Consider the following 15,638-nt stretch of genomic DNA (forward strand, 5'->3'; position numbering starts at 1 on the left):
TGTTATGATTTTTCCTGATTTTCAGAGACTAGGAAAATCTAGTCAAGCCTACATTCATAATGCGTGCATAACATTTGAAAGTTACCAAATTTAACTAAATATACATAAATGAAAACAAAACAACGTACAGTCATATGTATATATATAAAATATCAAAACATGTTGGCCGGACTGTAAAAACTAATTAAGAGAATATATAGTAGAATTTCATTACGTGAAAATGCAACCATCAACTTCATGTATTATATGCCTTCTGAAGATAAAGACACATATGCATATATACCTGATAAATTTTTACCTTAAAAAGGCAAATATTAGAATACGTGAAAATGGTGAAAATGGAGATCGCACATATTAAACACCGATTGCATCTATATATTAAATTTCAAAACAAAAACATTAATGTTAACATATTAATCAGATAATTAAATTTATTGTTTTATATCTGCCTAATTTTTCGAGATTTAACTTGGTATCGGATATTTATTTCAACTTAAATTTTTAAAATAATTAATAATTACTATATTTTCTTTGTAGTGGTCGACCTAAATGTCACGCGACTATATTAACTAGATGTTAGGGGATCAGTAAAAAATAGGCACAATTACAAAATCAACTGCTACTATACAAAGAACAAAAATGGAAATCAAACATAATTAAATAGACAAAAAGTCACTAAGGAGATAGTTAGGAATCTTAATTACCTCAAGTGAGAAGATAAACACAAACTTTGAGTTGACGTACTTATAGTTTATAATTAACAGGAACATGAACGTGATGGTGTCTCCTGCCAGAATATGCCACCCACTTCCACATAGGTATCCCTCATGCTCAAGACACTTGCACCCCACGCCAAGTACGTAAAGTTTAAACCATACCAAAATAAAAGCAAAGAAAGTCAAGTCTTCCCAATACCTTGTCAAATATTTCTGCGTCTCTTTAATATATTTATGGGGCCTACCAAGCATTATTGGGGTTATAAATAATTTAGAATAATCATAGTCAAGAAACTTTTTAATTTTTATTAGAAAAATTTCTTCAACCAATATTAGATTGATAATTGTCTATGTGAAAAATGAGAAACTACAGTTTACTCCTCTAAACTTTTAATGTTTTTGCAATTATCTTCTTAAACTTTAAAAAATTCTCAATTTAGTATATCTAATTTTAAAAAGTTTGTAATATCACCCTTATTGCTAGAGGTTGGAGTTAAATCTATTAAATTACCACTTATCCCAAAAGTTTAAGCTTATAGGAAGATGTAAATTTAATCACTTAATCATTAGTTTAACAAAATGAGAGGAAGTATTGGTGAAATGTCATTTATACTCATTTACTTAAAAATTATTTAATTTTTAAATAATTAAAAATTCTAAAAAAAAAAGAAAAAATGGAACCCACGACATGGCCGTGGGTTAGCCCAGCATCAAATTTTTTTCTTTCTTCTTTTTATTTGTTTTTATTTTTAAACATGTTATTTTTGGGTATTTTGGTATCCTCCGTGGATATTTCCATTACATTTCAGTCATTTCTCTCAAGTGGATATTTCATCTTGCTTTCATAAATCCAGGATTATGGATTTCATCTCGAGGAGTATTGTTCCCAAAATGTTACATGTTATCATTGAACATACCGATATTTTGACCTTGAAAGATCTCACTCTTAAATGTATGAAAGTGAAATTCACTTCACATTTGAGTTTTAATTTCTCTAAGGATTGAGAGTCAATGTTATAAGCAATTGTGAGTATAATTTATTCATATTAAAAATAGCTATATATAGAATAACAACTCACATGGTCTGTTATGTACATTGTAACCATACGAACAGGGGCGGAACTACCCTTTGGCTTGGGAGGGCCTAGCCCACCCAAGCCATAGGGTGGCCAACCCCCCCCCCCCCCCCCCCCCCCAAAAGAAAAACATGGTCTGTTATGTACACTGTAACCACACGAACAGGGGCGGAACTACCCCTTGGCTTGGGAGGGCCTAGCCCACCCAAGCCATAGGGTGGCCAACCCCCCCCCCCACAAAAGAAAAACATGGTCTGTTATGTACACTGTAACCACACGAACAGGGGCGGAACTACCCCTTGGCTTGGGAGGGCCTAGCCCACCCAAGCCATAGGGTGGCCAACCCCCCCCCCCCCCCCCACAAAAGAAAAACATGGTCTGTTATGTACACTGTAACCACACGAACAGGGGCGGAACTACCCCTTGGCTTGGGAGGGCCTAGCCCACCCAAGCCATAGGGTGGCCAACCCCCCCCCCCCCCCCCCCCCCCCCCTCCTCCCACCCCCACAAAAGCATGGTCTGTTATGTACACTGTAACCACACGAACAGGGGCGGAACTACCCCTTGGCTTGGGAGGGCCTAGCCCACCCAAGCCATAGGGTGGCCAACCCCCCCCCCCCCCCCCCCCCCCCCCCCACAAAAGAAAAACATGGTCTGTTATGTACACTGTAACCACACGAACAGGGGCGGAACTACCCCTTGGCTTGGGAGGGCCTAGCCCACCCAAGCCATAGGGTGGCCAACCCCCCCCCACAAAAGAAAAACATGGTCTGTTATGTACACTGTAACCACACGAACAGGGGCGGAACTACCCCTTGGCTTGGGAGGGCCTAGCCCACCCAAGCCATAGGGTGGCCAACCCCCCCCCCCCCCCCCCCCCCACAAAAGAAAAAAAATTAAAAGACCTTTAAAAATTAACTTTTGCCCCCTCCAAGAATTTTTGTTTTAAATATCCCCCGCCCCCCCTCACCCCAAACTAAACATTCTAGTTCCTTCCCTGCACACCAACATATCAATCATAAGTCTCTACTTCTATGATCTAAATGGATCATCATAATTGATATATTATAGTTTTATCAAATAAAATTCTCAATTTTATTACTTATTATGGACAATAGTTTATAAGTTACAAGGTTTATAATTTAGATATTTTGTGTGATAATATCATTAACACACCTAAGCCATATTCAATATAACTTAAGGACTACATGTGTAATGCCCCCAAAATTTGATTAACTTGGAGTTTTACGTGTAGTGTCTCCACACTAAATATATATATAATAGCTTAATCATTCTTCGAAGTACCTTAATATTGCGACATGTGGTGTTGATGCAGCGTGACTTAGTGGGCTGCAGCGAATAACAATAGTAAAGAATTGATAGATATTTTTAGATCTTGATTCTATCAAAGGATCTAAGAAATCTTCTCTAAAACGCTACATACTCTTTAGGTTTTGAAGGAAAATCAAGAAGAAACTCAACTCTGAATAATTCTTATTAAACAAACTCAAATATAATCAACAACTGCGTTTCTAGAGGCTATAAGTATGTATTTATAGGCTCCCTAACCTTAAACCTAATAAAAGTATGAATTAAAGTTGGAAATTGTAATTTTACGAGGCCAGTCCGGACGGGAAACACTCCCGTCCGGACGGGCACTTAATAAAAGTGCATAAATTAAACATAGTGTCGTCCAACTTTCCAATTGTCCTTTTATAGCCCATTTTGACCTAGTAAACATTAGAATTAGCCACACTTCCTGAAACATGACTTTGTAGATCTTTGAGTTAGCTTTCCAACGCTAGAAAGCTTGCTCAAATCAAAGGTATGTAGCTCTAGATATGGCATTTTTAGTAAAGGTTGGCAGACAAAAATAATGGAGGCGTCCGGACGGTCTCCGGATGAGGACTCCAGATGAGGCTCTCGGGTTTGCTCCCGTCCGGATAGGCTGTAGACAAGCTGTAAACAAGCTTGCAGATCTGCATCATTCTCTCCTGGTTGGAGAGAATTCGACCTCGAATTCGGCCGGTTCTTTCCACAGTCCTTCTAATGCCCTGTCAATTCGTTCTATTCACCATTCCTCAAGATCAAGACAAGGCAACACCCCACAATAAACGTGATGCTCTTCATCATCGACATACCTTGATGATTGTCGCGAAGGCCCCACGCACCACTTGGCAATACTTTGGGCTTGCCGTACTTTTCTCGTTCATTTTCCCTTCCACGTGCCATGAAGACAAGAATGGGTCAGCCGTTGTTTCCCTTGTGACCATATAATTTTCCTCATCCACATAAAACTCATTATAGTCATTGTTATAAGAATTTGACAAGATTTCGTCTGCATCAAGGAAGTTAACATAACCTAATTCTTCATCACTAAAATTAGGCACTTCACTTGGAAGGTCTTCATCAACCTCTTCATAATCTGCGATGTCATCTGTGGGTTCTTCATTTTCCATGGGTCATCTTCTTTGGAGTAGAGGCCACCAAACATAGGAGAAAACCCATCTTCTTCGTACTCTTCCTCTAGGCTGGATGGCTTGTGATGTACAAATTTAATTGTACTCGCAAGCGCACGAGTCGTGTGCAATAAAACGTGTGTACAAGTGCGAGGTCGATCCACAAGGATTTGTGTTGTGTAAGTCACTTTCTATTTAAACTAACTCTATTTTAACCTAGTTCCGAATTCATGATTTTTGTCGTGCAAAATAAAACGTAAACTAAAGAAAATGATGAAATGAAATGGTAGAGAACACTAAGGTTTAAGAATTCACTTTGCCAAATCTTGACTCTATATTGTTCATACAATCGACAAAATATTATGCTCAAACTGTTGTTTAATGTTTTACAAATATCTAGTTTAAATCATTCAATGAATCCACCCATTTTTACAAATCACAACAAATATTCGATTTGAAATTAAATCATCATCTGTATCCGTTTGGTTAACGAATCACAACAGATATCCGATTTCAATCAAATGATTTGATGTATCCGAAGGATGAAATACATCAAATATCCAACTCCAACACATAATAATTCATCACACTCAATTAAAAGATATGAATCAACCAATTGAATGAAAATTTACAACATTCTTATTCAAAGTCAAAATTGTATAAACAAAATACGAGAATATATGAGTTTGTCAATGACGAAGCTTCATCTTCAACCTTAGTTGAAAGATTTAGCCTCTCATGATAACAAAAACAATAAACAATTGAATTGACATCATGAAAAAAATTAAACTTACGATGGAAAACGAAGCGAAAGCTCCCCCACAACAATACATCGTATTTTAGCTTAAAACGGCGCCTCCCAATGTGTGGTTACAAGATAAAAAGTTGTATAAATAATAAAAAAAAACTAGGGTTCAACGTTGCCAGGTCAGCGTGAGTGTGCTCGATCGCACCCACGATGCACTTGAGCATACTCGGCTTTCCAAGGCTCCTACGGCGCAGCACTTAAGCGATGTGTGCTAGGGTTGACGTGGTCGTGCGCTTGAGCGTGCCATGCATGGGCTCGAGCGCAGGTGCGCTCGATCGTACTTCTAGGGATCTTCAATTCTTTTGCTTATTTCCACCCTTAAACCGCAATTTTCTCTTAATGACCTGCAAGACACCAAAACACCAAAACAAACAAAAAAAATCAGAAATTAACTCAGCTAAGAGCTTAACAAACATAAGTTAAGGGGCCCAAATATTCAATATTTGGCACTCATCAAATACCCCCAAATTTACATTTTGTTAGTCCCTTAGCAAAATAAAATGAAAACAAGAAACATAAGTCCGCTTTTGTGGGTGAAACGATTGCATTTAGCATATGCAACAAGCCTTTTAAACCCTTAAGCATCCCTAGAGGACGAGTGAAGTCTTGTGAGGGTTTAACAATAATGATACCCGCAAACATTTATGCATTATGTTATTTGACAAACAAGAACTTCCACACAAACACATGGTTTTTAACATCATGAGTAAGTTTATCACAGTGAACACCACAATCACATCAAGACAACCACAAATCATTCACCTCAAAGATGAAAATTTGAGACAACACATGTTCCAATAAGTGCAATGTGAGACTAATATATGATCATGAGGCTTCAATTTATTCTCAAACTTGGGTGCACCTTAAAAGTGACAAGAATTCGCTTAGATGAAACAACCAAGGATTAATTTTTTAATTTTTTAATTTTTTGTTTTTGTTTTTGTAGGCTGTGCAATGCTTAGTTTTCTTAAGCTTTCTAATTGACTTATGTAACAAGTGTTGGGTCAGAGACTCCCAAACCAAATGGTTTTAAGGCACTAGATATAGAAATATCCCTAAGGGATTAATTACTTAAGTCAACTAGGCTACAAAGCCAAACTAGCCATACAACCAACCAAATTAGATTTTTTATCTTTTTACGTGAACACTCAATGCTTAGTGAGACATGAGGTCCGGTTACTCAATGGAAAGCTCAAACTGATTTTTATTATTATTATTATTATTATTATTATTATTATTATTATTATTAATATTATTTTATTTTTATTCAAGCCAAGGTTTCATTACACTGCATCCTACCAATCTCTAGATACACCCTAATCAATTCAAATCGTATACCTCACTGATTCTATGCTAGTGTGCTCGTGGTGATAAACTCAACATGTGAAATCTCTCTAATCCAACAATGAGTCAAAAGACTCAGATTCCTAATGACATGCTGTATTCAAAATGCTAAACAGACCAATGACATGCAAACCACAGAATATGTGTTACCCTTGCTTAATCAATAACACAGCAATTTTTTTTTTTTTAGACAAAACAACAAGAATAATTAAGAAAAAGATAGAGAAATGTCTACCCCACCCCCAAACTAAAATGACACATTGTCCCCAATGGGTCGAAAGATACAATACCAGATGAGCTGCGGAAGTCAGGTGTAACGTAGGAGAACGCTCCCCCAAACTTGAATGGCAGACACTTGCCCTAAAAAACACAACTGAAACAAACAAACAAGATAAAATGGTGAGGAAAAGAATGAGGGTTGCCTCCCACAAGCGCTAAGTTTTAAATCTTCAGCAAGACTCTCCAAAAAAGACAACAATTACTCAGAATAACTCGTATCTTCCAACAATGTCATCTCAATCTCCTTACTCCTCAACTCCAGGAATGGTTTTAATCTCTGTCCATTCACTTTGAAGGTGTTACCATTCTTTGGATCCTCAATCTCGATGGCCCCATGAGGAAAAACTGACCGAATGATAAATGGGCCTGTCCACCGAGATTTCAACTTGCCTGAGAAAAGATGCAGCCGTGAATTGTAAAGAAGGACTTTCTCCCTAGGCTCAAAAGATTGTCTCAAAATGCTCTGGTCGTGAGCCTTTTTCATCTGTGCCTTGTACAACTGCACAGAATCATAAGTATCATTCCTTAACTCCTTCAATTCATTGAGTTGGAGCTTCCTTTGTGAGCCAGCCTTCAAAAGATTGAAGTTCAGCTGCTTGATGGCCCAATATGCTCTATGCTCCAACTCCACAGGAAGATGGCATGCTTTCCCGTACACAAGCCGATAGCGTGACATCCCAATCGGGGTCTTGAAAGCTATCCTATATGTCCACAGTGCATCACTCAATCGCAGAGACAAATCTTTTCTATTGGGGTTTACCGTCTTTTCCAAAATATGCTTGATTTCTCGATTGGAAACTTCAACCTGTCCACTCGTTTGTGGGTGATACGAGGTGGAAACCTTATGTGTGATGAAATACTTCTTCATCAACTGCTCAAAAATCCGATTGCAAAAATGCTTACCTCCATCACTTATAATTACTCGAGGCGTACCAAAACGAGCAAAGATAGTGTCTCTAAAAAAGTGGTCATTGGTCTTGAATGCAACTGCCTGCACCCATTTGGACACATAGTCCACAACAACCAAGATGTACAGATAGCCAAAGGAGTTCGGGAAAGGCCCCATGAAATCGATGCCCCATACGTCAAAAATATTATCAATCAAAATGGAACTGAGGGGCATCATATTCCTCCTAGAGATACTCCCTAGCTTCTGACAATGCTCACAAGATGTACAATAAGCATGGATGTCTCTGAAAAGGGTAGGCCAATAGAATCCACATTGCAAAATCTTAGAAGTGGTCTTGTTAGCATTGAAATGGCCTACACAAGCATGATCATGACAAAAGGAGATGACATTGGATTGGTCATGCTCAGGTATACACCTCCTAATGATCTGATAGGAACAATACTTGAACAGGTAAGGATCGTCCCAGAAAAAGTGCTTCACCATGGACAAAAATCTGGACCTATCTTGTCGCCCCCACTGTTGAGGCAGTTGGTCGGTGACGAGATAGTTCACTATGTCAATAAACCATGGTGCGGGCTCATGAGCAATGTGGATCAATTGCTCATAAAGGAAAGTCTCCAAAATGGGGCTGCGTCCTCAGTGTAATCCATAGTCAATCTAGACAAATGATCCGCCACCACATTTTTGGAACCCTTCTTGTCCTGAATTTCTATGTTGAACTCCTGAAGTAGCAAAATCCATCGGATCAGATGAGATTTAGCAGCTTTTTTGGAAAAAGATACTTCAATGCTACGTGAACCGAAAAGATGATGACTTTAGATGCTAGCAAATAGGATCTAAGCTTGTCTAGCGCAAAAATGACTGTCAACAACTCCTTCTCCATGGAGTAATTGAGTTGTGCGTCGTTCAGAGTCCTGCTCGTATAGTAAATGACATGGGGGAGTCTATCAACACGCTACCCCAAAACAGCTCTGACTACATAATTCGATGCGTTACCACACATTATCTCAAATGGTACACCCCAATTGGGTGGCTGAATAATGGGTGTGGACGTCAGAATTCTCTTCAACTCCCCAAATGCTATCTTGCAGTCCTCATCAAATACAAATGGGGCATCCTTCACCAACAATTTGCACAAGGGCCTAGCGATCCTGCTAAAGTCCTGGATGAATCGCCTATAAAATTTTGCATGGCCTAGAAAAGAACGAACCTCATTCACCATACATGGGGGTGGAAGGTTGGAAATCAGATCTACCTTTGTTTTGTCAACCTCAATCCCCCAAAAAGATATGACGTGCCTCAGTACAATGCCTTACTTCAACATGAAATGGCACTTCTCCCAATTGAGCACCAGATTCTTCTCCTTGCACCGCACTAAGACCATGGTGAGCGGTGCAAGCACTCCTCAAACGATGAACCGAACACAGAGAAGTCATCCATGAAAACCTCAAGGAAACGTTCTACCAAGTCAAAAAAAATACTGATCATGCACCGCTAAAAAGTAACAAGTGCATTGCATAACCCAAAGGGCATGCAACGGTAGGCGAACATCCCAAAAGGGCAAGTAAACATCGTCTTCTCCTGATCTTCGGGGTCCACAGGGACTTGGTTGTATCCAGAATAACCATCCTAGAAGCAACAGTATGCGTGCCTAGCCAAACGTTCTACCATCTGATCAATGAATGGGAGTGGAAAATGATCCTTCCTGGTGGCTGTATTTAGCTTGTGGTAATCTATGCAAACTCTCCATCCTGATTGAATACGAGTTGGGACCAACTCGTCATCCTTGTTCTTTACTATCGTCAATCTAGCCTGCTTTGGCATGACATGAATAGGGTCTACCCACTTGCTATCCAAGATTGGATAAATGATCCCTGCATCTAACAACTTAATCACTTCAGTCCTCACAACCTCTTGCATTGCTGGGTTTAGCCTTCTCTATAGCTCCCTTGATGGCTTGGCATTCTCCTCTAAATGTATCTTGTGCATCACCACCAATGGATTAATCCCCTTGATATCCTCAATGGTCCAACTGATAGCTTCCTTGTGCTATTTTAAAACCTCTAGCAATTTTTCCTCTTGAGCATCGACCAAATCCAAAGCAATAATCACAGGCAAAGAATCTGCTGGACCTAGGAACTTATACTTAAGGTTATCCGGTAGAGGCTTAAGTTCCTTTTTGGGGGGATTAGATACTGCTATCTCCTCCTTCTCATTGCTCGCCAAAAGAGCAGTCTCCAAAAACACATTTGCTTGCTCCAGCAACTTATCTAAGTCTAAATCCTCTCCAAATTGAGCAAAGCATGCCTCCAGGGGGTCCCCAATGCTTGATTCATCCACTGTCTCATCCATAATCTCCTTTATCAAGCATACATTTCTCACTTCATCATATTCCAATGGTTGTTTGCTAATATCGAAGATATTCAGCTCCACTGTCATATTTTCGAAGTAAATCTTCATCACCCTGTCCTACAATTAATCAGGGTGTTATCCGTAGCCAAGAATGGTCGCCCTAGAATCACCGGTATCTAAATTCCAACATTCTGGACCAGCTCTGTGTCTAGCACAATGAAGTCCACGGGGAAGTAAAACTTATCCGCCTTGATCAAAACATCCTCAATGATTCCCCGTGGTATCTTAACTAACCTGTTAGCCAATTGAAGTGTTATGGATGTGGGCTTTAGTTCTCTTAACCCTAATTGCAGGTAAACTGAATAGGGTAGAAGATTCACACTTGCCCCGAGATCTAAAAGAGCCTTCTCAATTTGATTGACTCCTATCGTGCAAGAGATGGTAGGACACTGAGGGTCCTTATACTTAATGGGCAACTTGCATTGAAGGATAGAGCTAACTTGCTTGGTCAGAAATGCTTTCTTTGGGACATTCGTTCTTCTTTTAATTGTGATCAAATCCTTCAAAAACTTGGCATAGGAAGGCACTTGTTGGATGGCGTCCAAAAATGGTATATTGATTTGGACCTGCTTCAATACTTTCAGAATGTCCTCAAACTTCCCTCCTTTCTTGGGTGCTTGCAACCTTTCAGGGTAAGGTGCTTTCGGCACAAATGACCTAAGAGGATCCTCAATAATGGGTGTGGCTGTAGATGGCTCGGCATCTCTCTTCTCTTTGTTGCCACTCTTCTCCCTTTCTTGCCTCGTAGGGTCTTCTTCTTGCTTAACCACTTGATTGTCCACTTGTCTCCCTGACCTCAGTGTGACAATCGCTTGCACATGTTCTTGCTCGTGTGCAGGACTTGAGGAATTCCCAACCATATATTGACCTTTTGGGTTGGGCATGGGCTGACTGGGTAGCTTCCCTTCTTCTCTCTCACCCAAGTGATTGGCTATCTATCCAATCTGACTCTCTACCTTTGCAATTGCTTGGGTGTTAACATGGTGGCATTCTTCACTTCATCTATCACTTGGGTGTTTGCCATGGTAGAGTTTTTGAGCTCTTGTATGGTCTGGCTATTCGATTGTATGAATGCCTTCATTGTTTCTTCCAGCGACGATTGTGACAAAGATGCAGAAGATTGCGCTGGTTGAGCCGTACGACCATGATTTTGAGCATGTGGGGGAAATACTTCGTTCATTGGTTGGCTCTGCTTCCATGAGAAATTAGGGTGGTTTCACCACCCTGGATTGTATGTCTTTGAATAGGGCCCGCTTGCTTGCTTCCTAAAATCATTGAAAGCGTTCACTTGTTCCATCGAGCACTCGGCAAAAGCCGGTGAAAATAGACAATTTTGTGCTAAGTGCATAAGATTAGCACAGATTGAACAGCCATCAACATTGAATGTGTTAGTAGTATTTACGGACTAACCCACTACAAGAGCTTCAACCTTCTTGGTCAGGGCATCTATCTTTATCCCCAAATCAGTGTCCTCCTTAACCTTATAGATACCGCCTTTCTTGAGGATATTGGCAGATTTATCCCGACAACTCAAAAAATCCCACTACTGTGAGCTGTCAGACAACTTGTCTAATGCCTTATACGCTGCATCCCTTGTCAAACTTAAGAATGCTCCTCCATTCATTGACTCGATCATACTACGGTTGGATTGGGTCAATCCTTGGTAGAAAAATTGAACGAGTCTCCACTTCTCATATCCATGTGGAGGGCATCTTATCAACAACTCCTTAAATCTTTCCCAACATTCTGAAAATTTCTCGTCCTTCTCCTGAGTGAAGGAACTTATTTCCTTTTTGCTTTCATTGACCTTTGACATTGGGAAATACTTGTTATAGAACTTGCTTAACAAACTTTCCCAAAATGTAATGGATCCGGGCGTGTTGGAATCCAACCATGCCCTGGCTTTGTCGTGCAGAGAGAAAGAAAATAGTTTGAGATGGACAGACTCTTCAGAAAAATTTTCAAATTTGAAAGTGACGCATATGTCCTTGAATTTCTTTACATGACTGTAAGGATTTTCAAGTTCTAGGCCACGGAACGTTGGTAGGAGTTGGATGATATATGGTTTCAAATCAAAATGAGTAGCATTGGTTGGCGGCAACACTATACACGAATGGGATGTAGTGAAGTCCATAGGTGCGAACTACTCCCTAAGTGATGTAGTGACGTCCACGTTCCAAGCTCTAGCTTGCTTGGGATTCCTAGCTCTAGCATCCTCATGCTCAACCCTAGGTTGCTCCATATTCTGGGGTATATTATCTTGTTGGTCTCCCATTTCACCTTTATCCTCACTCTTAATAGGCACTCTTTGAGTTCTCCTAAGAGTTCTATCAATGTCGGGATCTAAAGGTGTCAAATCTAAGTTTAGGGATCTCCGACCAAGCATACACCAATCTCAAGTGCTCAAACAAACTAACTAAACAACAATGAATAATCAGAAAAAGGAAACAAACAACCAAACAAAAGATAAATAGAAATAGAAACAAACTATCAACAAAAATATACAAAAGAAATCTTAAAACAACAAAAAAAATTGTGCTTTGCTGCTTCTGGTAGTGCACTCGAGCGCGGGAACTATGCGATTGAGCGTAGATGTGCGCTCGTGCTTACTTGCGGAGTGGATCGAGTGCAGGCATGCGGGCTGCTCCCTGCAAAAGGCTCGAGTGCGCTCGATCGCAGATGGAGTGCGATCAAGCGTACTGACAAATACTGAAATTCTCCAAAACTGCAGCAAGATAAACTGAAACAACAAACAATTTTTTTTTTTTGTAGATCATAATGGTAGAAACAACGACAAATACAATAAAATAAAATTGCAAAAAGAAAATAACTCGTAGAAAAATAAAATCAATTCAAATAAAAAATCAAATTCACTAACAAACAAATCCCCGGCAACAGCGCCAAAATTTGATGTACAAATTTAATTGTACTCGCAAGCGCACAAGTCGTATGCAATAAAGCGTGTGTGTAAGTGTGAGGTCAATCCACAAGGATTTGTGTTGTGTAAATCACTTTCTATTTAAACTAACTCTATTGTAACCTAATTCCGAATTCGTGATTTTTGTCGTGCAGAATAAAGCATAAACTAAAGAAAATGATGAAATGAAATGGTAGAGAACACTAAGGTTTAAGAATTCACTTTGCCAAATCTTAACTCTATATTCTCGTATTTGTTCATACAATGGACAAACTATTATGCTCAAACTATTGTTCGATGTTTTACAAATATCTAGTTTAAATATCCACCCATTTTTACAAATCACAACAAATATCTGATTTGAAATTAAATCATCCTATGTATCTATTTGGTTAACGAATCGCAACGGATATCTGATTTCAATCAAATGATTTGATGTATCCGAAGGATGAAACCCGTCAAATATCCAACTCCAACACATAATAATTCATCACATTCAATTAAAAGATAAGAATCAACCAATTGAATGAAGATTTACTACATTCTTATTCAAAGTCAAAATTGTATGAACAAAATACGAGAATATATGAGTTTGTCAATGACGAAGCTTCATCTTCAACCTTAGTTGAAAGATTTAGCCTCTCTTGATAATAAAAACAATAAACATTTGAATTCACATCATGAGAAAAATAAAACTTTCAATGGAAAACAAAGCAAAAGCTCCCCCTCGACAATACGTCGTATTTTAGCTTAAAACAGCGCCTCCCAATGTGTGGTTACACGATAAAAAATTGTATAACTAATGAAAAAAGCTAGGGTTTAGCTTTGCCAGGTTAGCGTGAGTGCGCTCAATCGCACCCACGGTACGCTCGAGTGCACTTGGCTTTCCAAGGTTTCTGCGGCACATCACTTAAGTGATGCATGCTAGGGTTGACATGGTCGTGCGCTCGAGCATGCCGTGCATGGGCTCGAGTGCAGATGCGCTCGATCGCACTTCCAGGGATCTTCAATTCTTTTGCTTATTTCCACCCTCAAACGACAGTTTTCTCTTAATGACCTGCAACACACAAAAACACTAAAACTAACAAAAAACATCAGAAATTAACACAGCTAAGTGCTTAACAAACATAAGTTAAGGGGCCCAAATATACAATATTTGGCATTCATCAGCTTGGATGGAAAAGGTCTTTCATTCGGATCTACCTCACTGACATCGTCATCGTAGGTTGGTGGGAAATCTCAATCCACGAATCCTTGTGAAGGATCTTCAATATCTTCATGCTTGAACTCTTCATTAAGGAACTCAAATTCCTGAAACTCCTCATCAACAGGTTCACCTTCCCCCTCCACATATAGATTGGGTAGATAGAGTTGAGGTTGGCGAATATGGGCCAAATTGGCTTGTTGTGGAATCTCCGCCTCAATCCATGTCTCCCTAGACACCTCTTTTTTTGTAGGACTTTTCTATTTTCTTTGTCATAGCTATAGACCCTTGTCTCCAATTCAATGATTTTCTACTCATGGTATAACTATAGGGCAAGAAAACGACTTGCATATATTTTAATAGTTTCTCCCAACTATTGATCTTTAATTTGCCTTACTGCATCCTAGTTTGCTTCAGTTGTTGCCACCACGCAGCAACTCTTCCTCGGAATGTGTTTACCACCAAAGAGACTTGTCGTTCATCGGACACCCCTTTGATTTCAAGAACCTCTTCAACAGTCAGCACCAAATCGAGATATTTTTCGAGTTGTAGATACCTTTGGAATTTCAGAATATTGAGTTTGAATCCGTTCACCTACTGATTGGCATGAGCTTGCGCATGGTGCTGGCATCCGTGCGTTCAGCACTCCGTAAAAGGGTTTCAAGATCCATTTCCATTTTGACCACCCATGTTGGATAATCAGGTAGAGAGGGCTTCGATTTGATCCCTCATAGCCTCGACTTGCTCCTCCATGTGTTGCCAACATTTAGCGATAGATTTGCCTCTCGCCTTCTCATACCACAGTCATGGTTGGTGACGACGACCGTTTGGACCATCACCCATGTGCTGTAAACGAATCGCCGGTTGCTCCTTACATACTGCCTCCGTGTGCATGTGCACTTCACTCATGTTTGCACAATGGTTGCCCCTCCCCATTCATGGAAAGTAACTTAGCCTCTATTACTAATTGATGTAGCTTGACTTAGTGGACTGTAGCGAATAACAAGAATAAAGAACATATAGGTATTTCTAGATCATGATTCTATCAAAGGAGCTAACAAATCTTCTCTAAAACGCTAGGTACTCTTTAGGTTTTGAAGGAAAATCAAGAAGAAACTCAATTCTAAGTAATTCTTATTAAACAAACTCAAATATAAACAATGACTACGTTTTTGAGGCTATAAGTATGTATTTATAGGTCCCCAAACCCTAAACCTAATAAAAGTACGAATTAAAGTTGGAAATTGTAATTCTACAAGGCCTGTTCGAACGAGAAACACCCCTATCCGGCCAGGCACTTAATAAAAGTGCATAAATTAAACATAATGTCGTCCAGCATTCCAGTCTTCCCTTTACAGCCCATTTTGACCAACATCGTAATTAGCCAAACTTCCAAACATGACTTTGTAGATCTTTGAGCTAGATTTCCAACGCCGTAAGCTAGCTCCAATCAGAGGTATGTAGCTCTAGATATGGCATTTTTAGTAAAGGTTGTAAGACGAAAATAACATAG

At 39.5% G+C, this 15,638-nt stretch overlaps 1 protein-coding gene across 1 annotated transcript; it reads right to left on the bottom strand.

Moving 5' to 3' along the window:
• Nucleotides 1-10,120: 10,120 nt before the first annotated feature.
• LOC148585323 (uncharacterized) lies at nucleotides 10,121-10,864 on the bottom strand. The gene has a single exon (XM_088516710.1). The coding sequence runs from the start codon at nucleotides 10,862-10,864 to the stop codon at nucleotides 10,121-10,123; it is 744 nt and encodes a 247-aa protein (XP_088372836.1).
• Nucleotides 10,865-15,638: the final 4,774 nt, after the last annotated feature.

This window comes from Corylus avellana, chromosome 5, assembly GCF_965113065.1.
Source record: "Corylus avellana chromosome 5, dhCorAvel1.hap1.2, whole genome shotgun sequence".
Lineage (NCBI taxonomy): Eukaryota > Viridiplantae > Streptophyta > Magnoliopsida > Fagales > Betulaceae > Corylus > Corylus avellana.

What these genes read in the sequence shown, in the direction of transcription:
- LOC148585323 (XM_088516710.1), bottom strand. Translation starts at nt 10,864, where the DNA reads ATGGTTGGGAATTCCTCAAGTCCTGCACACGAGCAAGAACATGTGCAA.